General features: G+C 35.9%; 1 protein-coding gene and 1 pseudogene across 2 annotated transcripts in view; both read right to left on the reverse strand.

The window, feature by feature from the left end:
* TMEM260 (transmembrane protein 260) overlaps positions 1 to 22476 on the reverse strand; it is a 57144-nt gene that overhangs the window by 32085 nt on the left and 2583 nt on the right. For both annotated transcript variants that reach the window (XM_006099781.3, XM_023763423.1), the window contains exons 2-4: positions 17949 to 17980; positions 17067 to 17218; positions 434 to 611 (exon numbers count right to left, since the gene is read on the reverse strand). In XM_006099781.3, coding sequence (XP_006099843.1) covers positions 434 to 611; positions 17067 to 17218; positions 17949 to 17980 — 362 coding nt within the window. The remainder of the gene's footprint in view (positions 1 to 433; positions 612 to 17066; positions 17219 to 17948; positions 17981 to 22476) is intronic.
* Positions 18653 to 19130, reverse strand: LOC106699002 (annotated as a pseudogene).

The following is a 22476-nucleotide window of genomic DNA, read 5'->3' on the forward strand; positions in this document are numbered from 1 at the left end:
TTGGGTAATAAGTCACTCTACCAGAATTGTATATAATTTAAAGTGGTCAATCTAGAGCTTGGCATATTACCATCTTTCTCTCTCTTGCGCGCGCACACACACACACACACACACACACACACACACACACACACTATGGTGGAATTAACCAACAAGCCTATCTTTCCCATAGGAATCAAGGGGATTTCAGAATTCCCTCCTTCTCCAAAAAACTTTTGAACTCCAAGGGGGGGGGGGGGAAATCCCATGTTTTATAAAGTCTCTCATGGTCCACAGTAAAAGACCTGAGAATATTTTCTCTCTCAATATGCCTACATTACCTTGACAGTAATCAGAACAGATAAACAATATCTAAACCAAAGTTTAAAAGAAACACAGCATCTATCTAAAAATAAAAACACAAAGTGACTTCACTGTGCTCAAAATAGGTTACCTTTGATCTTTCTTTTGCGGTTGCTGCCTCCTCGAAATGTACAGTAAGAGCCATAAGCAGCCCCACAAACAGATTGTTTAAGCTAAAAACCTCCGCTGCGATGGACCACTGCCATGTTAGACGAGAAAATGAAAACACCCCCGCAGCAAGGATTCCTCCCGCATGTGAGCCAGAAAGCCTGCAAATATAGATAACATGAAATCTTCTTTCCCAACAAAAAGAACCGACTTTATTCTCCTTTTTATAACTGTAGCAGTGGAAATTATGACAGTCACCCAGCACTATCCCAACACACTACATGGTTAATACAATCCTCCACGTAATAATATTCTCCAACAGATTTTAATTAGAAGTCCATATGTTAACCTACTAACACAAATGAACAAACCTGCCTGGTATCCTGTGGATGACATGAGGTTTAGTTCTCAGATGTAACCTCTAGGGTTCAAGCCAGTTCAGAAAGCCTGAAGAGTTAGTAGCTAGAGCAGTGGTTCTCAACCTTCCTAATGCGCGACCCTTTAATACAGTTCCTCATGTTGTGGTGACCCCCAACCATAAAATTATATTCGTTGCTACTTCATAACTGTAATTTTGCTACTGTTATGAATCGTAATGTAAACATCTGATATGCAGGATGTATTTTCATTGTTACAAATTGAACATAATTAAAGCATAGTGATTAATCACAAAAACAATATGTAATTATATATGTGTTTTCCAATGGTCTTAGGCGACCCCTGTGAAAGGGTCGTTCGACCGCCAAAGGGGTCACGACCCACAGGTTGAGAACCGCTTAGCTAGAGAGATAACCTGTGTCATTTTTCTTCCTATATCCACAAAGCATGATGGTCTGGTTAAGACTGAAATATGCTTAATTGTAAAAATTAAGGAAATGGCAAAATATCTATTCAGGAACCCTCATTCTCACTCCCCGGGAATGTTTGGATCCAGGTACCTTCTATACTTATCTCCCAACATATGGCGAAGCATCTCTTGGTCACAGTATTTGGTGATTTTAAGATCTTGTTAGCTAAGTGCTTAGTTCCTCATGATTTCTTCTTTACACAGAGTTGAAGTTAAAAACAATATATTTTTAAAGAGAGGAACAGGTATGGGAATTTGAATAATGCAGAAAGAATCAAATGCTGCACTTAGAAACAAATTCCTCATCCCCCAAATGCCAACAAGAGTCATATATTTCAAATCAGTCAGGAAGCCGGATGTCAATCATGTCAGACATGATTCAAATATGGTTGAGTGCATATCAAACCAAAACAACTACCTATTTCACTGTAAGTCTAAAGCTATGAAAATTAAAGCTATTACAAATATTTATGTCTAGCAAGTGTTATAAAATTCAGCAGCACTTCTGTTCTAATAATTTTGATTTATATGACCCCACATCATTACTTTTTAATTGTATTGTTTTGTATAAAAAATTATGGAGTAATTCTATGGTTCTTAATCAACCATTATAGGGGGAAAAAGTTACTAATAGTCTAACCGTATCTCCCTTTACATAGATTTAATTTCAAAGGGAAAAGTGGTAACTCTACAGTGGCAGACCCCATCTTATCCACATGATCAAGGTTAACAGCCCAGTATATCTATAACAAACACAGTATATCTATGATATTCCTACAAAAAATTCATTACCTGAGTCTAAACATGAGGGAACAAACTCAAATTGAAGAACATTCTACAAAATAACTGGCCTGTATGTATGAAAAATTTTAAGGTCTTAAAAGACCAAAAAAGCCACGAGGAACTTTTTAAGGAGTTAAGGAGAATGAAAGGGATATGACAGTAGATAAAAGGCACAATCTGGGATTTCTTCTGCTATAAAGGGCATTATTGGGACAACTGGCAAAATCTGAATCAAGTCTATAGATTAGACAATAATGTTGTATCAGTGATAATTTCCTGATTTTGAGAACTGCACTGTGGATACATTAAAAAATGTTCTTGGTTTTAAGAACCATACTCTGAAATAATTAAGGGTGAAAGGGTGCAGTGACTGCAACTTACTCTTTAAAGGCTAGAAACAAAGTGATACACACAGAATCAAGGACAAAGCAAATGTGGTAAAATATTAACGTTTGGGGAACCTGGGTGGAGGTTATACAAAGACTGGGCTATTCCTGCCACTTCTCTATAAATCTGAAATTATGTCAAAAAAAAAAAGTTAAAAAATAAATCAATAAACTCCGGAAATAATTTGCTGACATTTATTGAGTTTTTTGCCTGCCATGTACCAGGTATTGTTCTAAGTGCTTACCTTATATAAATTCATTTAAATAGATACTATTTATTTTTTTTCAAATAAAGAAACTGAAGCCAAGAGAAGCAAAGTGATTTTTCCAAGGCCAATGGCAATTAAGCAGCAGAACCAGAATTCAAACAGTTCATCTAGCTATTTATTGCCATTACATTACAGGGTAAAAGGTGGTTATTTTAGTTTTAATGCCAAATAATTCATTCTATATTAATGATAAAATATACTTTATTGGTTAGATATGTACCTCCTGGAGTGAAGAATAGAATAAAAGTTTTATCAGTTATTAGAATTGTGTTTATTTCTCTTTCATCAAAACAACACACTATCAGCTTGAATGGTGTTCAACATCTCTCAAGACTGGTTTTAACACTCCACCACACACACACACACACACACACACACACACACACACACACCACTCCCCGAAAGGGCAATTAGTCAAAGTTTAAAACCGTCAGTTAATTAAAGAGAACTGAAGAGATGACAGTCCTGATATGTCTGCATCCTCAGGAAGAAATCTCAAGACTCATTAATCTATCATGATTTTTAACACGTTATGATGCTCAGGAAGACATCCTGAAGTGTTTGAATTGTTGACATTAATTATTGGAATAACTGTCTTTTCACATATTTGATAAGGTTTTAAAAATTGAAGAGAGTAAGATAAAATGATAAACTTCAGTGATAAAATTTATCCAGTTACCTTAGACTATTACAGTTACTTATATACATTAGCATTTTATTGAAGACTAATTGTACATCAACAAGGTCTATAATCTGAATCTCCACCCCGCCATGCCAAGGTCAGGATGGTTTTGCAAAGAATAATCCATAGATTCTTAACACCCAATTTTCCTTGGTATCGGAGAAATGATTTATTAGACTACTGAGTATGGTTATAGAAGAGAGGTAACATCATAAAACCAGTAATGGAAATCAAACCTATAATCTTCATCTTTTTAGTATCTCAAATGAGCTTGCTTAGAAATCAAACTAAGTCTTACCAGAATTTGGGTTGTAGTCCTAATATAAAATGAAAACAAAGGGGTAATCTAAAATCCCTTTCTATGCTTGAGGGATTCCCAGCTAATGAGGCATAGCCCTCTCCTATTATACATGCTGAAAATACAAAATACTTTTCCAGCCTCCCTTGCAGCTAGAGTGTTGGTGTATGACTTGGGCTCTGCCTATCAGAAGCACCCATTCCATTCTTTAACTTGGAAACTGGTGAGGCAAAGAAGCAGGGATGGGGACAAAATACATTCAGACGTGTCTGGTGGCATTTCTACATAATTTCCATAGAAAATGATGGCAGCACCTTCAGGGGCAATGTTCAGAATCCAGGTCAGCTGGCAGTGTGAGCTGGGGTGTCTGGTGCCCAGAGAGGACAGCTAATGGTGGTTTCACTAGTGGCTAGAAGAACATACCTGCCTAGGACTCTGGATGTTTCAGGCTCAGAGCCTGGTAATCCAGCCTGCCTAGAAATTCCCTGGGCTCTCCAACTTCCTTTTCTTTTCTTTTTTTTCAATTCTAGATTTGAGTATTTCCTTTTGTAAAAAATAGCTTTATAGAGATAATCCATTTAAAGTGACAATAAAAGGTTTTTAGTATATGTTATAAATCAAACTGTGAATGTCCCTTAAAACTTGAACACACTGCCTTTAAAAGTTTGCTTTATGCTTAGATTCAGAATCCGTCGACACTTACTGACCACATAACATGTACAGACGAGTGGGTTAGGAAAATAGAGATACTTTACAAGCTGCAGAGGGATATATAATGAGGACTCGTTGGTAGCACTCTACGCTCAGCAGCGGCTAGAGACTGCAGACTGTGGATGTGGAATGGCAGCATCAGTCTGCATGGCTGCGGCCTGAGCCAGGGTGAGGGGCTTCACTAGGTAGGTAAGTCAGAATGGCAAGATGGAAAGAGAGTTAAAGTAATGAACCATGGGGCCTGCATTAGATAGGGAAGGAAGTAAAGCCACAGGTGGCAGGTGGAGGAGACAAAAAGGATGCGCAAAGGGTTCTGTTTCAGTTCAATGGGAAGCAAGTGTAGGGGCATCAAGGAAATGAGCGGACTGAAAGCTGAAGTCCTGCAGGGAGTGAAAAGTAGGTTGGAGAAGGAGACATCAAATTATTGAAGGATGCAACCGCCTGTTAAATAAGACTGGACTCTAATGAACATTTAATGTGAAGCTGTTCTCAAAATCTTAAAATTTTCATTAGAACTAAGTATTGGTCCTGAAGACAAGCCACACATGAGTAAATCTGCAGGGCGATGCAGTGTGGGAAGACAGGTGTGAGCCCAGTGCCACAGCATCACCTGCGTGCTAGCAAGGAGCTGGAATGCCCATGTCAGTGCACAGCAAGCTGAGTCTGTGCCTTGCTGACAAATCAAACCATGATGTCAGCAACGGTAAGAATGAGGACTTTCTGAAGACTTTGGAGAAGGTCTTCAATTTATTCACTGACTCTTTAAGTAGGCAGTCTCCTTATATTGTCAAGGCATATTGCATTCTCTGAGCATGCTTCCTTTCACCTTCCTGGACAGAGATAACTGACTAAAGAGCAAGCTGATGTCAGGGTGCTCTCTCTCATAAAGGGAAGTTTCAGGGCCATGGCTAAGCACAGTGTTAGCCTCACAGGGTCCACATCTGCAGCCTCTACCTCCGTTCTCACCCTACCCCTCTATGGATACTGCTCTCGCCACGGTCCCCAGTGACCATCTAACTGCCTCATACAATAGGCTTTTGGGACCTCTCTGCTGTCTTGATTACTCCCCCAGCCACACTCTACTGAGTTGACATCTGGGACCTCACATCCCTCTGGTTTTCCTTCTCTAGCTTTGATCTGCCTCCTGTGTTTTCTCTGAATGGCTCCTATTCTTGCATGAACTCCTTTAAAGTCAGTGTGCCCCAAGATTCCATTACCAGGCAATTGTTCTTCTCACTCTACTTACTCTGCCTGGGTGGCTTTATCTACTCTCTTGATGTCAACTGCCAGCTACAAACTGGACAAACCAAACCTTCAGCACTGCCTCTCCCTTAATTTAGGACATACATAGCTCTGACTGACTGCTGTACACCTCACCACAAAGCCACTCCAACTCTGGATGTCCTGGAGAATTTCAATGTCAACATGTGCAAAACTAATTTCTCATTCTCTTTCCTAAAATGGCTCCTGCTCTGAGGTTCTTCTAGTGATTTTCATTATCTACCTACTTATCTAAAATAAGAAACCTAGGAATCACCATCAAAGCTCCCTTCCCTCTCTCCCTGTTGAACATATCACACCCTGCCAATTTTACTTCATAAACATTTTTAAAAACTCATCCTCTTGTCTCCATCCATATCACCACTGCCCTATTTCAGCTATTACCATCACCTCAGGCTCACACCAATGCAACAGCTTTGTATACTGTCTGCCGCCAGTCCTAGGCCCACCATTGCCACCAGAGCAAGGGATCCAAAACATATCTGATCTTGTACTTTTCTGCCTCTAACCCTTTAATAAGTCTTCTTTGATTATAAAACACTACAAGCTCCTCATCATGATACACAAGACCTTTTATGATCCGATCTCAGCTCACCCATAGCTTCATTTTTTGATATAGCCCATCTCACACTTTGTGTTTCAGCAACACTAAATGACTTGTAAGTCTCTGTACTTATGAGCTATCTCTACCCATCTCTGGGTTTCTTTGCACACGAGGTTCCCTGTATCCGGAATAGTTTTGCCTTCACTTGGGCAATTCCCACTGATTGTTTACAACTCAGCATAAGCATCACTTTTCCAAGAAGTGTTGCCTACTCTTGAACACTATGGTAGTTGCCCTTTTTCCAGATTCTCATTAAATGTATTAAATAGGTACTAGATAGACATTTTTCTATATTTCTAAATAAATAAAATCCTGTAGAAATGTTTAACTGTAACCTAATGAAAACAGAGTAAGGAAACCAGATTTGAGGAACTTAAGATTCTCTAAATAGTGTATTACAGAGCCAACAGAATTATTTTTGGGCCACTTACACCAGAATAGCCATGTCAGCATATTAGTGCATTTTTAAAATTAAAAGTATGACTGAAATAAATATATAAATGTGGGATATGTGTGTGTGTGCTAGGAAAGCTATTTGATATGTTTATACTTTACCTTTAATTTTCAACGCTCTTTAAATAGCAAGAGTTTCTATTTACTTCAACCTAAGTCAATTCATTTCCAAATAATGCTTTATAAAATTACTATCTAGAAATTCAACTTTTTTTAATTGTAAAAAGTGGAAAGGAAAAGGAAAGATGTTATGGTATTGGGGTAAATTTTGTTTCTTTTAAGAGCTACATCCTATATCATTGCTATCCTTTACTGTTATAAAAGTGGTGTCTTAGTAACAAAATTAGGGGGAAATTGAAGGATTCATTTTTATTTTTTTACTTAAATTTTTTTAATGAAGTGACTTCCATATGGATATATCTTACAGATACTAAGGAATAATCATTTCAGCATTCTGTACTTTAATTCAAGTGTTTAAATATTCTTTCAGCAAGAATATTTAGATTATATATAGAAATTATAATTTACTTACAAAGCATTTTTTCATATTGCGATTTATTCCTTGTCTATAACATAAATATTTCAAAGGGAATGATAAATAAAATACAGAAGGTTCACATTACTCCTATTGCCTTTCACATACTGCTATGTAAAGGAAGCCTTTACATTTTCTCAAATTTTTATATGTTAAACAAAATACCTCAGAATTTCCGTCTTATACCTTATTGAACCAAATATCAATGAACCTTCCCTATCAGTAAGCCATGTGAATTTGAGATAGAATAAGATATTAAATGTACAGTAAAAATGATGCTGTAAAAATCACTTTGATGAAAATGTCTAAGACTAATCTAGTCTTAAACTTGTTGAGCAAATGAGGTGATGAAATAAGCACTTTTATTATCTATTTATTTATGAGTTTTTTAAAAAAGGTATAAATCCTATGAATCTACAGAATTCCTAGGGCCTACAATTAATCCATTACCTGTATTGATTGCTGGGGCCTTGGCTATCCTAGGAGCCAATTAGAATCCCTCTCAGTGAAGGGTGCCCTGGAGTGAATCATTAAAGAAGTTAGCTGTAATCTAACTCTTTGGGGCAATAATTCTAACCAGAACACATGCTCTATAGAATTTTTATTTTCCTGAAAAGGCTACAACAATATATTTATAACATTCTTTGGGAAAGTTAAATTGTGTAAGTAGAGTGAAATACTATTCATAAACCTGACTGCATATCTTACTGTTAATTGGTAGTACAAATTTCTGGTTAAGTAATTTTTTTTTAGAAATATATAGAAGAAATGTCCAATCTCACATTATTAAACACTAGAGGCCCGGTGCACGAATTTGTGCATGGGTGGGGTCCCTTGGTCTGGCCAGCGATCGAGGCCTATGGGGGGCTGCCGGCCAGCAGGGGGGAGGGACCGCGGGAGGTTGGCCAGTGGCCCCCCGATCAGAGCTGAACGGGGGAGGGGGGCAACTAGGGGAGGGACCACGGGAGGTTGGCTGTGGGAGCACACTGACCACCAGGGGGCAGCTCCTGCACTGAGCATCTGCCCCATGGTGGTCAGTGCGTGACATAGTGACTGGTTGACCGGTTGTTCCAGTCATTTTGGTCGTTCTGGTCATTCGTCTGTAACAGTCGCTTAGGCTTTTATATATATATAGATGAATTTTAAATAAAATTGCTGTTCTGAGGCCACAAAATGAGCTGTTTGGTATCGTCCATAAAGTCAAATGTACAGACAGACTATACATGTATGTGTTCCTCAAATAAGACAATTGTGATCTACCCAGAGACTAAATCTGATGTTGCTTTTTTCAATTAAAAATGACATAATCAGAAGCATCTTTGTGTTTTCACCTGGCAATCCAGGAGCCCTACTTTCAATGTTCCTTTTATTGTTTTAAATAAATATGCTTAATAGTTATTTTTTAAGAGGCAACCAAGAAGTAAATAATTTTATTTATCTACACTTAGTGTGTAGAGTGGCATCTTAAAATTAAAAGATACACATTTTTCTACTGAAGTTGATGAAATACTTCAACAAAACTAATAGTAAACTGGAGAAAGAAAAAAAATTCAAATGATATTGTGAATAAAATGAAGTCTTTTCACCAGAACTCACCTCTAAATTGCCAAATAGTCTAAACTATTTTCCATGTTAACTTAAGAACACCTTATGATAAATTAGATATAAGATGAGAAAAAATGTTTTCTATTCTCAACCTAATTCTCAGAGCCTCACAGAAGAAACTCAAGGGAGACATTTCTTCAAATGAAATACATATTTTTAGAATCTAACCTGACTTATAGAGATAACATCTAATGAGGCTATATGAAGATCACACTTCAAACACCATTACTATGATTATTTTAGTAATGCAATATGGTACTGTAAAAGACACATCAATACTAACAATGAAAAGCAAATTATTACACTGTTACAGAGGTATGCTCAATTTTCAAGGTCTCATGCTAACAGAGTATATCAATTATATGGATGATTCAAAATAGCAAATAATCCAAAATGTACTGAAGTATCCTTTATTTTATATAAATAAATTTTGTTACATATTTATTACATATTTATTTTTTAAATATAAAATCTATTTTGCAGTATATGTGCAGTAAATGCATCTACCTAATTGCTTTTTACTTGGGTTGACGTTAAAATCATGCAGCTCACATTCTAAGACAGCAACTGGGTAGTCAATGAGGAAAGGTACACCAAGAGTATGATAGTTGTATGGGAAGGGTGATCAAATATTTAAAATTTCACCCAGATAATGCAAATGACAGAGATTCTCCACTGGGGGGCGGAGATGGGGTAAGGAACATGGGATGCTATTAAGAGCATCCTAACAAATGTGAAGCTCAGAATTCCATGGTTAAAACATAACTGCCTTCTCTTCAGTCCACAAAATCCATGAGGCCTAGATAAGATGCCTTAGAGAGGTACTGATTGTGCAATAGTTTTCTCACTGATGGAAAACTATTCATCTGTTGACACAGTGGATAAATCAGGAGGTTACAACTTACACCACTGACACAGGTTGCTATTGATGATAAGTATATTTTTCTTTCCACTACCTGGTATTTGATTTTCATGTATAGTCACATGTTTGTCTAACCCTCCATCAAAAGGCAAATAACAGAAACCTGAGATTCTTTCAGAACACATATTTGACGTGCTTCATAAAATCCACGAATGTATTTGTCTTCGGTGTTACTTGCATGCAAAAAATCCAACATGGAGGGTACACTACCTTCCTTCTACATAGAAAACTCCTTGAAGTAAGTGGAGTCGAGTAGAAAGGCCACAATGCAGCATCTGGGCACTATTGGTAAGTAAATTACCCTTAGTGTCAACTCATACCAACGACTAAAAATGCATTGGATTACAGTGTGGTAAAACAAGATATAATTAATAGCAAATTTACCACCTCCATCCTCCCAAGTTCTTATCTTTCTGGGCCTTATTCATGAAAATTATATAAATGTTACCTTCTGGCTCATTCACATAATCAACACCCATATATTTATCTCTTTATTGTACCTGGAGAATGGTCAGAGTGGGATGCTAAGCTACTGAAAAAGAGGTGCACTGCTGAACCTTTCTCTGTCGTGGCAGTTAACTCAGCACCCAACAAACACACACTGAGCATCGGCTATGCGCCAGGTAGTCTGCAGGCAAATTATAGTCAGTGGCCATTTAGAGAGCAATAGAATCTAAATTTTTTCCTTTCATTTTCAAGTTTAGGTTTAATGAACATAAATCAATAATTTAGGACATGGTGTATTAAAGTTATATCTATCTCCAAAGCCACCACCACGGCGCCTAAAAAATGCCAAACATTTCCATCTTTAAAATAAATTTGCAAATAAGTCCTTTTTTTCCACATTTCATAAAAATTTACTTTCACTCGGGATAAATCCTACCAAGGTTTGTTTTATTTCATGAGACTCAATCAAAAGGAAAAGAATTGTTCTACCCTGAATTTTCAGCTACATGAATATCAAACACCAGTGCACAAAAAGGAAAAGTACGAAGTATTAGTCCTGATTTTAAACCACTGAGTAAAATTGGAGGTAAAAAATGTAAAAGCGTTCAAAACAAAAAGAGGGAAAAGCACCACTGAAATGGAGGGAATAAGATTATGAATAGCTTCCATAAATAAAATGCAATCACACAATTTCCATTACAAGTAAGATTTATGCATTAACCAAATAAATGAGAAAGCTATTCACAGCTTAGAACAATTCACTTTATTATATCCCATCAACTTATACCTGAATATCTAAAAGAAAAATCCTGGACTGGGCTTTATAGAAATCACCATCATTTACTTTACATTTTACTAAGTGTTCATGGTATGCCAAATAACCTGCACAACGGGAGGCATTATCTTCTTAAGCACAACCTAGTTTAAAATAACTCCCAAATTACAGATTTTCGTCAATATTGTTTGAAATGTTTAAAAACACACAAGACCTCAATATTAGCTTGTTACTCAATCTTGATAGTGTGTTTTGTATTCAGTAGCAAAATCGAAATTGGTTGAAAGTATATTCCAGCATATTAGTCTCAAAGGCATGGGCCAACGCATCATAGTAAGTTATTTTTAACTCAAAACTTAGAAAATGCTGCATAATTTTTAAAGTGTTAAGATCCTAAAGGTGTATGAGTAAACTTAAAAGATTGAAATAATAAAAATCAACAAAATGAGGGTATTAAACTACTTTCACTAGCAACCCTAACCAACTTAATAAACAATAGAAAATTAGTATTCAGTAGTCTTGTTACGCAAAGTTAAGAAGTATGTCTTAACATTTGAAACCATCAAGCCTGTTTCCTATTGCTATGGCTTTGAAAAGCAACAAATCTATAGGAGTTATGATCTGTAATTTTATTTGTAGTTTTAAGAAATATATGCATTTATTATTATAGCCATAATGACTGATGACTAGTTCCAGTGGCAAAATCTCGGCAGGAAACAGATTTAGCAATTTCAATGTTTTATAAGTTTTTGTAATTGAGGAAACTTTTCATAATCTGACATTTGTTAAAACCACTTATTAGAAATTATGCAGCACAGTAGCTGTGGAAATATGAGCTAGCTTCACAATTATAAAGTCAGCCTATGTAGCCCTTTCCTATTGTATATAGTGGCATAAACCCCACGGCGGCCTATCAGCTAACTGGCAGGCAGGGGGCTGCTCTATTCAAAGTGAGAGATACAAGCTGCAGGGCAAAAACCTGGCAGCTCCCATCTGACCCCACAATCCCCTACTGGTGACAGCTCCAAGCTCCATGGCAAATTAGGCCTTCTCATATTACAATTGGAGAAGACAGATTCCATTAGCAGTATCTGAAATTGAGTGGAGAGCTGCACTGTTATCAGACTTGACTCATAAGCACTGCTATTAATCAGAGCTATGATAGCATTTATATATTTCAAGCTATCTGCTGCCGCTGTGATATTCTGCTACAAAGGGTTGATGGGACTTAGGAAAGTGAACAATAGAGCTTTCTGGGAAAAGCAGAGTAAATCAAGAAAGTCTATGACTTCCGTACATTCTGAAGGGATTGTGGTTTACATAAATTTTCTCCCAATTGGAGATTGAGCTCTTCCTCATCTTACACATGGGATTTAGTTGTCACTCAATGGTAACAGCTGTGAAAAGGTGAAGCGGCCCACCGCTCAGAATATTGCCTTCGCTTTTAAAGCAATTAACCCATGAACAGGAGGATACCTGGTGATATCAAAGGGATTAGGCCAGGCGGTGCATTATTAACATTTCCTTGAACTAATTCTAACTCTGACTAGCTGTCAGAAAAGACTCTACAGTCTTAAAAAAGAGTTTTTGCCCTGCTTTTTTCCCTTCAAAATGAAGTGCTGCTATTTGAGTCTAATATGTCTCTCTACTTATAAGAAAATGCAAATGAACCAAGCTCTTAATATGCTTACCCAGTCTGAGTCAATGCAATTTCAATACAAGTATGAGAGAAATGTATGATCAATTAACCAGGGATCAAGACAGATAGTCTCCTGAATGGAAATTAATGCTCCAGTACTTTTCATTCTTCTTCAACTACAAAAACCTGGTGACTATTTGTTACTTATGCATAGCTACCTCTGAAATTAGGCAGTTTCACATTATTCTCTACCGCAATCATCTAGAATACTCTTTGAGTTGGAAAATCCAAATGTCCCTTAAGCAGAAGATTCTACATTCTCTAAGGTATGCCATTTTTCTATTCTTTATTGAATGGAATCTTAGCTGAAGCTCTAAGAATAGCAGACACAGTGCTCAGAATCAAGTGTTCCTTTTCCTAATCAAATTAATTTTTAGCAGCAGCATAATGTTTAGAAACATACAACTTATAAAAAATTAAATACCCCATAAATAAAATAATGGCACAAAACAATTTGCCAAAAGATATTTAAATATTGCTGAAGTTGGTTGTAGGTTCTTTGTAGTAAACAGGCACAGTTTCCATACACCTTTAATTATTATTAATATTCATATATTCTAGGTAACCTGCTTGACATTAAAAGATCTGATTTCTTACTGTGCAATATTAATGGTCTCAAAGTTTTTTTATGCAAGTTTCCTGAAACAGTGCCTTTTAGAGAAAATATTTTAAAAAACTGCCTGTTTAAAAGTTGGTAATTTTGTCTTTCTTTAAAATAAGCAGACTTTTGATTATAAAAACTAAAACAAGTTTACTTTCGACTCACCTGGGTGCTCAACAAATATTGCTGAATCAGTCCTTCTCTAGCTCCTTTTGGCCCCTAACAGTTTGAAAAGGATATGCTGACTCTCAAACCTGTTGAGACTATATTCCCTGCCTTGCAGCAACCAAAGTAAATGATACAAGATATGCCCTCATCTGAGATCATAAACAATTTACATTTTTCCTGAGGTAAAGAATTTTTATGCAATGCTATCCATTCTCTTTTAGTGATACCAGGATATATGAAATGTAAGCACATTGATGTTTAATGATAGTGATTTCACTATTCCTTCCTTATTAGTATATAGAACCTAGCCTGATGTTTCTTAGGAAATAAGTTTGAAATTCAAGTACAAGGCAATGCTAAGTGGTGTTCATGTTAGTGCTTTACATTTTCTATAACTTTTTTTAATGTTGTATTAACGGGATTTGTGAATTTCAAATTTAACACTTTAAATATCATACAATCAGACTCAAAAATCATTTATTTTAATGGCCTTAAAAAAAGAGAAAATCCCAGTTCCTATAAAACACTAACTGTATTGCAGTCTTAAATGCACAGATGCACACATTAATAAAATGAATACTATGTAATATAAATTAAATGTATTACATTAAACTCCCTTAACATAATGCATGCTTAAAAGTACCCCTGAAGGGGACAATATATAAATACATACAGAAACAACTGGCACAATCTTACTATTTTTAATTCAATAAACTACAGTGATACAGATAGCTTTCAATTTGCTGTTTTACTCATATGCTTTCCACATTAGGGCAAAGCAAATATATAAATGAGTTCTTGCCAACCACTAGAAAAGATTGACAAAAAAATGCAGTGTTAATGACATCTTACTGCTTTTAAAAGCAAGAGAAAGATGGAAGAAAGGCAAAAATTACATAGTAATTGGAAACAACGAATAAATCGGTCTCTCAATCAAGTCATGTTTACTGAAAAAAATGGAGCTTTTTACATCAACACATTTAAACAGAAATTGGCTTTTGAAATACAATCTTTGTTTAAAAGGTACAGAAGGTCTTTATGTCCACCCAAGAGCTAAATATAGTGAATGCTATGTGAACAATTACCTGAAAAAAAACCAAACCTGTTAAAAGAATTAATTTACTGCACACCAGTCAGCATTAATCCCATATGTACAGTAATGTTCTCTTAAGTGACAGGAAAAAAAGAATAAAACAGCTTCCTGGATCAAAACCCCTCAATATGTAACAACAAAATAGAATGATGATTTGGTGTGTCAATGAATAAAGTAGTGAAATGTCTCCTCAACGAAGTCTAATAAACGAGTCAACCTGCAAAGGAATACATTTACTGTATGGTGGGGCTGGAAAAAAAGCCGTCACTGTAATGGCTGTACAAAAACTGCATCCTGCTGTTGGGTTTATATTCACAGAAGAAAGGTTTTAAAGGTTAAGTTCAGGTCATACAACAAATGAAATTGTAACAAGCCAGCTGACATTGTATAATGTCTTCTTCCACTCAATCAATAGGCTACTGTTAGTCCTATTACCATAGAGATGGCTTGCTCTTTCCTGAAGGGTGTCTATTGTTTGACAAAACAGATTTGCCACTTGAACTAGGTTGCTCCCAAAGGACGTGTACCTTGTCAATTATTTGTATTCAAAATAATGAAGTATTTTCATATTAAAATGCATGTAAGAGATAATATTGTTAGATCCCTTTTCTGAAAGAAAGCAACTTTTTCAAAGTACTATATTACTAAAACAACTTAAATATCCAGTTTATCATACTAAGAGTTTTTGGTTTAAAACATGTAACAGCAAGTACATAAATTTATCATTAAGACTACATATTAAAAGAAAAGGGTTACAGACTAGTGTGCTAATCCAAAACCCATTAGAGTCAAGCATAATAATTAATAAAAGCTATTTTAAAATCTAGAAAACTCAAAGGGAAATTATTGTCCAGAACTATTTGGATTCTATAAAGATAAAGATTTTTACATATGATTTTTACAGTGGTTTCCATGTAGAATAGCATCAGCAATTCATATACTGAAAAATATAGAAAAGTTTTAGAAAGAAAAGCTCTTTATTTGCATAAAAGCTATTTATATCCCCACAGCATTTAAACATATGTATATGTTATAGAAATGATCTTCTAAAATACAGATGAACTACCTAAATACAAGTATTAATTTTCTTTACATGTCTGTCTTAAATGTCTTGTGAAAATTAATAACTCACACATTCAATATAGAACAGGTAAGTCTAAATTTCAACCTGAACACTTAAAAATAAAAAAGATCAGTTTTCCTATCAACAGAAATAATGATAGGTTCTTAATTATAAAAGACTCAGAAGGAGCAATCTAAAAAGATTATTCTAATTATTTAGAATAAGAAAATATTAATAACATTCATAATACAAATAAATCCAAGCAGAGATGTTACTTTAAACATTTCATGCTTAAAAAATTGGCTATCACTGAAAACCTGTAAGACTGAAATAGAAACAAATTAAATAATATAGATAAAAATTTAGTGAATGATCAACAATTATAACATCTGAATCTGAAAGCTTTCTACAAATAGATTTAAAAGTATAAAGTCATAATTATGTTAACTTTTACCTTACTATAAATAATTAAGAGAATTTAGAAAATAATTTAGCTGAGGGGCAATATTATAACTAACCAAAATAAAAACATTCGTCTCCAAAATGACATTTAAAATTATGTCTGTTCAAATTCTACTATATTTACATACAAAAGTTATTTGTTTTATAATCAAACCTACAATAGTTTTTGAAAGAAGTGTTTTAATTTGGCATTCCCTTTGCAGGAAGTATAATTTGTATTTTTCACTCTAATCCTCTTAGGCATAGGTTAGACTGAGTTAAGAATGAAGGAAACAGAAATAGCAAAGACAAATGAGTTCACCAATATCCTTAAACTAACGACCCATTTTTTAAAAGCAGCGCTGTAGCCTTCAAAACTAAGAAAGCCTTCCATCAATGAAATAAGTGGGGTCTAATTTGCCTATTTTCCCTACAGCTATAATGGAACAAAGTGAAACCTTACTGAAACCACATCCCAAATGATTTCTTTCGTTAATAGCCTCATTTCAAAAGGTATACAACATGTGCATATTTAAATACAATAGAATTCGGTATTAGCTCTGAACCTGATGGGCAGCTGCCCATCAGCAATACTTTGAGTAATTAAAGGACATTTATCATTTACCCAAAGATGAACTTCATATGGTTGGGTTAAACTGGCCCATCTGCATTTTCATAAAACGACAAACCTTATTAGTTCTGCCTAACCAGAGAACTGTGATAATGAACTGGTGATACTTTCATGCCATTGTATGAAGCAGAATTAACTGTGTAATCATTTAGGGTCAAATGCATATGAAATTACTGTAAATTAAGAAAGTGAAATCGCATGGGTGATATTGGAAAACCATTCAAACAATAACAAAAATCATTTTTTAATGTATGTATTTGGGCAATAAGAAAATTACATCTCCAGTTAGTCCAAGTGGATTTTAACTAATCAACTACTTTACCTGAAAACGGTGAAAAAAAGTAATGATGCAGCTGCTGCTCCAAATAAGCCACACAGAAAATTGACTCGGTAGGCAACGGAGCCAAAAGGAAATAGTATAATGGCCAGTTTAGCCACCAGAGTGAACAAAGGATAGCCAGGAGGATGGGCAACCTGCAGAAAAATTCACAAGTTAGAAGGTTCTCATCTAGTAAACGAAGGGTCACACTGGCTTTAATTAACAAGTACCCTCTCCTCAGGTAAGTATAAGATTAAGAGCTGATGACTAACTGTTTGAATAGGGGCTTTCTATTGTAATCCTTTTGTGCCAATACAAATAAATATTTTCTTTAGTGGATTTGGCAGCGTCTATCACATGGTATGTCACCTAGAGAAAGGGTGACATATTTCATTGTCAACTCTTAAGCAGTTTGTTCTCTGGGTTCATAGTACATTAGGGTCATTTTAAAAGGCCATTGAAAAAAAAAGAAGCAGGTTCTGAAATATCGTATTGGTGAGAAAGTGGAAAGACCACACTGCTATCGGATTACCACCATGCTGACAGTCCTAAGGTCTTGCCTAAAGGGATCATGCACCATAATAAAGTTTATTAAATAATAAACTTATTAGAACTGTTAACCCGATTTATTTTATTCTCCACAGCTTATACAAAATTTAGGGTGATAATAAGCCGGCTACTGTACATATAGTAAAGACTTTGCTTTATAATTTAGTTTAATTGGATTTAAAACTTAAAGTAAATTGTCACGTACTGTACTTATAAGTTACTAAAAACTGGGGTTTAAAAATAAATTAATCTACTTTATTCCATGCTTAATTAAACTTTCTTAATTCCTAAAACTGTTAATGAGAGCATTGATTAAACAATAAAACTAATACTTACTCCAAGCTCATGTGCGGCTGTGATCAGTTCCCCTGTGAAAAAATAATGTAAAACCAATAATGACTATTAGAAAATGACACTCCTCCAAAGTTTCCAAAATCCAAATGCTTGCACTGGGGTTTTGCATTAATTTGACTGGATAAAACTAAATCTGCAGAGATTTAACAGCGTGAATAGTCTAAGAATATTATCCACCTTAGGTCTTACTGAATAAACTATCTCTGGTAGCTTTTAGTAACTGGTCAGTAAAAAAAGGCGAATTCTATTTTTACGAAAATGCTTATTTTCCCTCCCGAAAGTTGTACACACTTGCAAATATATTTTTTAAAACTCTTAGAGAGCATTAATGTAATATGCTATATTATCCCTCAAGAATTTAGTACAAAACTGTCTATAAAGATGTAACCGTATGAAATGTAGAATGTGCAGACATCTGAGGTTTGGACACTCCAAAGAGTGTGCCATCCTGCCCTACCTCTGACATTTGAATACCTTCTCTACATTAATTAGGTTGGATACCTTTAAACAATTTCCAAGTGTTAATTTGCTCCAGATTATTTTGGTAAACTTCGATTACTGTAATATATTTTTTTCAAACTATTAAATCCTTATACTATTTACATAGCCCTCTATAGTTCCTTGCCATTAGTAATTATTTTTAAAATTATAATGCATTCATTCAATGCCCGTTTTGTTAATATTGCTTTTTGGCAGAATTTTATGATTTTATTAACACAAATACAATGTGTACACAATCTGTCTATTCATTTTCTTCGCTGCACAGCCTGGCATTGGGATTGGTGACTCTGAGGGCCAGCTGGGCTGCTCTTTCCACAACGGCTTTGAGGTTCTTTGAGGAGATGTTGTGAGCAGTCTCAGAACAGTGAGATCTGTTGCACATCAGCAGCACTTCAAGCTCCTTGATGTTATGGGCCAGAAACTTCCGAAAGCCACTGGGCAGCATGCGCTTTGTTTTCTTGTTGCTCCCATAACCAATGTTGGGCATCAAGAGCTGGCCCTTGAATCTTCTACGCACCCTATTGTCAATGCCTCCGGGCTTCCGCCAGTTCCGCTTAATTTTGACATATCGGTCTGACTGGTGCCGGGTGAACTTCTTGGTTCTCTCTTTGACAATCTTAGGTTTCACGAGGGGTCTGAGGGCAGCCATGGTGCCCAGTAGGAGATGGCTGCCACCTCCGTAGGCAACGCAGAGGAAGAGACTATTTTGTTAATATTTTAAGTATCCAGAGCACAGGGACTATTTTTGACTCATCCGTGTAAACTGTAATACAGTACAATGTAAGAAATCAATCAATATTAATTGATGATTCATGAAAGTTTTATTATCTATTAGGAAATGTATTAATGTCCACTTTCTATCCTTCAATGAATATCAATATTCTTAATCTTTACTGACTGCCCTAGCCACTGTGTAGACCTTTACCTTCTCTGGCTTGGACTACAAAAGCATTGACCAATCTTCTATTTCAATTCCTCTTCATACTGAAATCACTTATTAAATGCCACCCCCAACCTACTCCCCCAAACCTCAAAAGGCTAGATCATATCCCTCATCTAAAATTTCTCAATGGCTGCTTTCTGCTTACTCAATGAAGTTCAGATTCCTCAGCATGACATGCAAGCCCTCTATGGCTTCAAGTTCCCTTTACAAACCTACGCTCACCTCAGTCAAATCTGATTACCCACTGTTCCTCTGGAATGGTCCTTTCGTGCCTCTTATCACTCATTTCCTCCCCTGGTATTCTCTTCTAAATCCTTCAAGGCCTAGTTCAATTGCCACCTTCTCAGTGACATGTCTCCTTACATATACCTGCTCCGCAGCTAACTCCCCCATCAGAACTGATCACTGCTTCCTTATAGAACCTGCCTGAACCTCTCTATTTAGCATTTATTTAGAATGCCTTTTATTCTGGTTAGTTGCTTTCATTTCTGTCTTTTCCATTAAGTTACAAATATTATCCTAATCAGTTCTGGATCTTGTCAAGACATCACCACCTCTTCCTCCTCTGGCCACACACAAAGACTCTAATTCAAGCTCTGGACATAGAGGTTGACTGACACCTATCACACTGTCATCCTTGCTCCTCAGACACCCCTTTTAGGTAAATGACTGCTTACATCATGGAACCCCCATAAAAGCACCTAAAGACCGATATTGCTTATTTAAGTCAATTACTTACGGGCATATTTTAAGTTTTCTGAAGATATTCAAGAAAACCTTAGAAACCAAAGGTAATTTTTGTATCTCACATACTTTTCAAAGAAATTGTTTATGATCTAAAAATGTCTAGAATAACTGTTCCCTTTGTAACTATTGTCAAGTATATAGTTTTGTTCTAGAATAGGATAGTTCTAATGTCTTTAGTCCAAAACTATTTTAACCAAATTTTTTGTTCTTCCCCTTCCGTAGGTGTAATGAAGTACAGTGCAGTTCAACATTTCAAGGCCACTAGTCATTCTCTTCCATTTAAAATGTTAACATTAACAAAAATAGCCCATTTTCTCTAACTATTTATCAGTAGAAAGTCAATATGCTGTTATTCTTTGCTGGTGTTCTGTTAGTAAAAGGATAATTCTGGAATATGACAAACTTCCATCAACTCTTATCAAATGTTAAACTAAAATCTATACAGAGAAGATGCTACCATTCAAAGCAAAGCCTATAACTGTATCTGTGATAAAGAGCTAAAGGGAAATATTACTCTTTTTTGTTGTTAATCCTCGCCAGAGGATATTTTTCCATTAATTTTTAGAGAGAGTGGGAGAGGGAAGAGACAGAGACAAACATCAATGTGAGAGACACATGGATTGGTTGCCTCCTGCAAGCACGCCAACCAGGGCTGGGGAACCTGCAACCAAGGTATGTGCCCTTGACCAGAATCGAACCTGGACCCTTCAGTATGCAGGCTGATGCTCTATCCACATTGCCAAACTGGCTAGGGTGGGAAATATTACTCTTAAAATTACGTATGATAAAGAAAAGAAAGGACATGAACAGTCAAAAACAACAAAGAGCCTCCTGGGTCCTTGCTTCCTCCCAACCTTTCACACTACTGAAATGTAAGTCCTACTACCACCTGCAATCAGAATTATCTGGGTGCTTTATAAAAATGAAGATTTCTTGATCATACCCCAAATCTACCTACACTAAGACCCTCTGGCATTGGGGCCGAATTTTCCCAGGCAATTCTGAAGTATATTCAAGTTTGAGAAACACAGCTTTTTGTCTTTCGTGATGTTCTCCTTCATGATTTTTATCACTTATCTGGGACACAAATGGTAGCAAGCTTAGAATTGTCAGCAGATGCTTAATCATTAAAAATGAGTTCCTTTACATTATAATTCTTATAGTAATTATATTGTCAAATATCAAGTCTGTTAAAGATGGTTTTCGAATGTGAATTCATTTTCCCCAAGAATAACAAACTGACGTGAAGGCTAGATTCTCACCCTCTCCTCCGAAGGACTCAACACTCCTACCCATAAATCAACTATGTGTATCAAGTGGTACAAAAGATTGGCAAGGCCACACAATAGGATGGATTGATGGAGTATAGTTTAAGACTTATCAGGAAGAATAATACATGCTTTTTATTGGTTTTGAGATGGGTTGTTTATTGATATAAAATATATTTCATAAACACAAATATTCAAGGAGAACAGCCCATCCAACATAAAATTATCAAAGATATGATTATACAATTTATCATTCCCCGAAATGAACAAAAATACTAGAAGTGACTACTATTTAGTGTCAAACTAAACAAATAAGAGCACCTAAAAAGTTTTTTGGTAACTCAGTGAATAGATAACTTTATTCTTTTGGGAAAAATTAAAACAGCATTAATAAAGACAAGGCAACAATCGCAGATTTTAATCACTCTAAATATCACTAAATGTGATGACGGATTTAACAAACAATTTATGAAATTCTTTGACAGAGAGTGAAGGTTACGAGAGCATGTTTTAAAGTCAATCTTTTTGGATTCTTTCCTTGACTGCCCCTACTTTCTAGTTGGGTAACTCTGGACATCGCCGAGCTTTAGTTTTCTCATTTATAAAGATATTTATTTTTCCCACTGATTTCTAGAGAGGGAAGGGCGGAGAGAAACATCTACATGAGACACACGAATTGATTGCCTCCTGCACCCACCCCAACGGGGCTGGGAACCTGCAACCGAGGTAGGTGCCCTCGACCAGGAATCAAACCTGAGACCCTTATGTCCACTGGCCGATGCTCTAACCACTGAGCACCTGCCAGGGCTATACAGATATTGCTAGTAACTACCTTATAGTTATTGAAGGTAATTACCACATTGGTAGCTGGGAGGACTAAAACAACAATCCATGTAAAGCACTTAGAATTGTACCTGCACATAGCAAGTGCTCAGTTAAGTATTAGTTATTATTATTCATCACACCCCCCCATATTCAGTTTCAATCAACCATGGTAAGTCCTGTCAGTGGTTTTCTTTTGGGAAAGGTACAGAACTACCCAACCCATGAC

This window comes from Myotis lucifugus, unplaced genomic scaffold (genome assembly GCF_000147115.1).
Source record: "Myotis lucifugus unplaced genomic scaffold, Myoluc2.0 scaffold_284, whole genome shotgun sequence".
NCBI lineage: Eukaryota > Metazoa > Chordata > Mammalia > Chiroptera > Vespertilionidae > Myotis > Myotis lucifugus.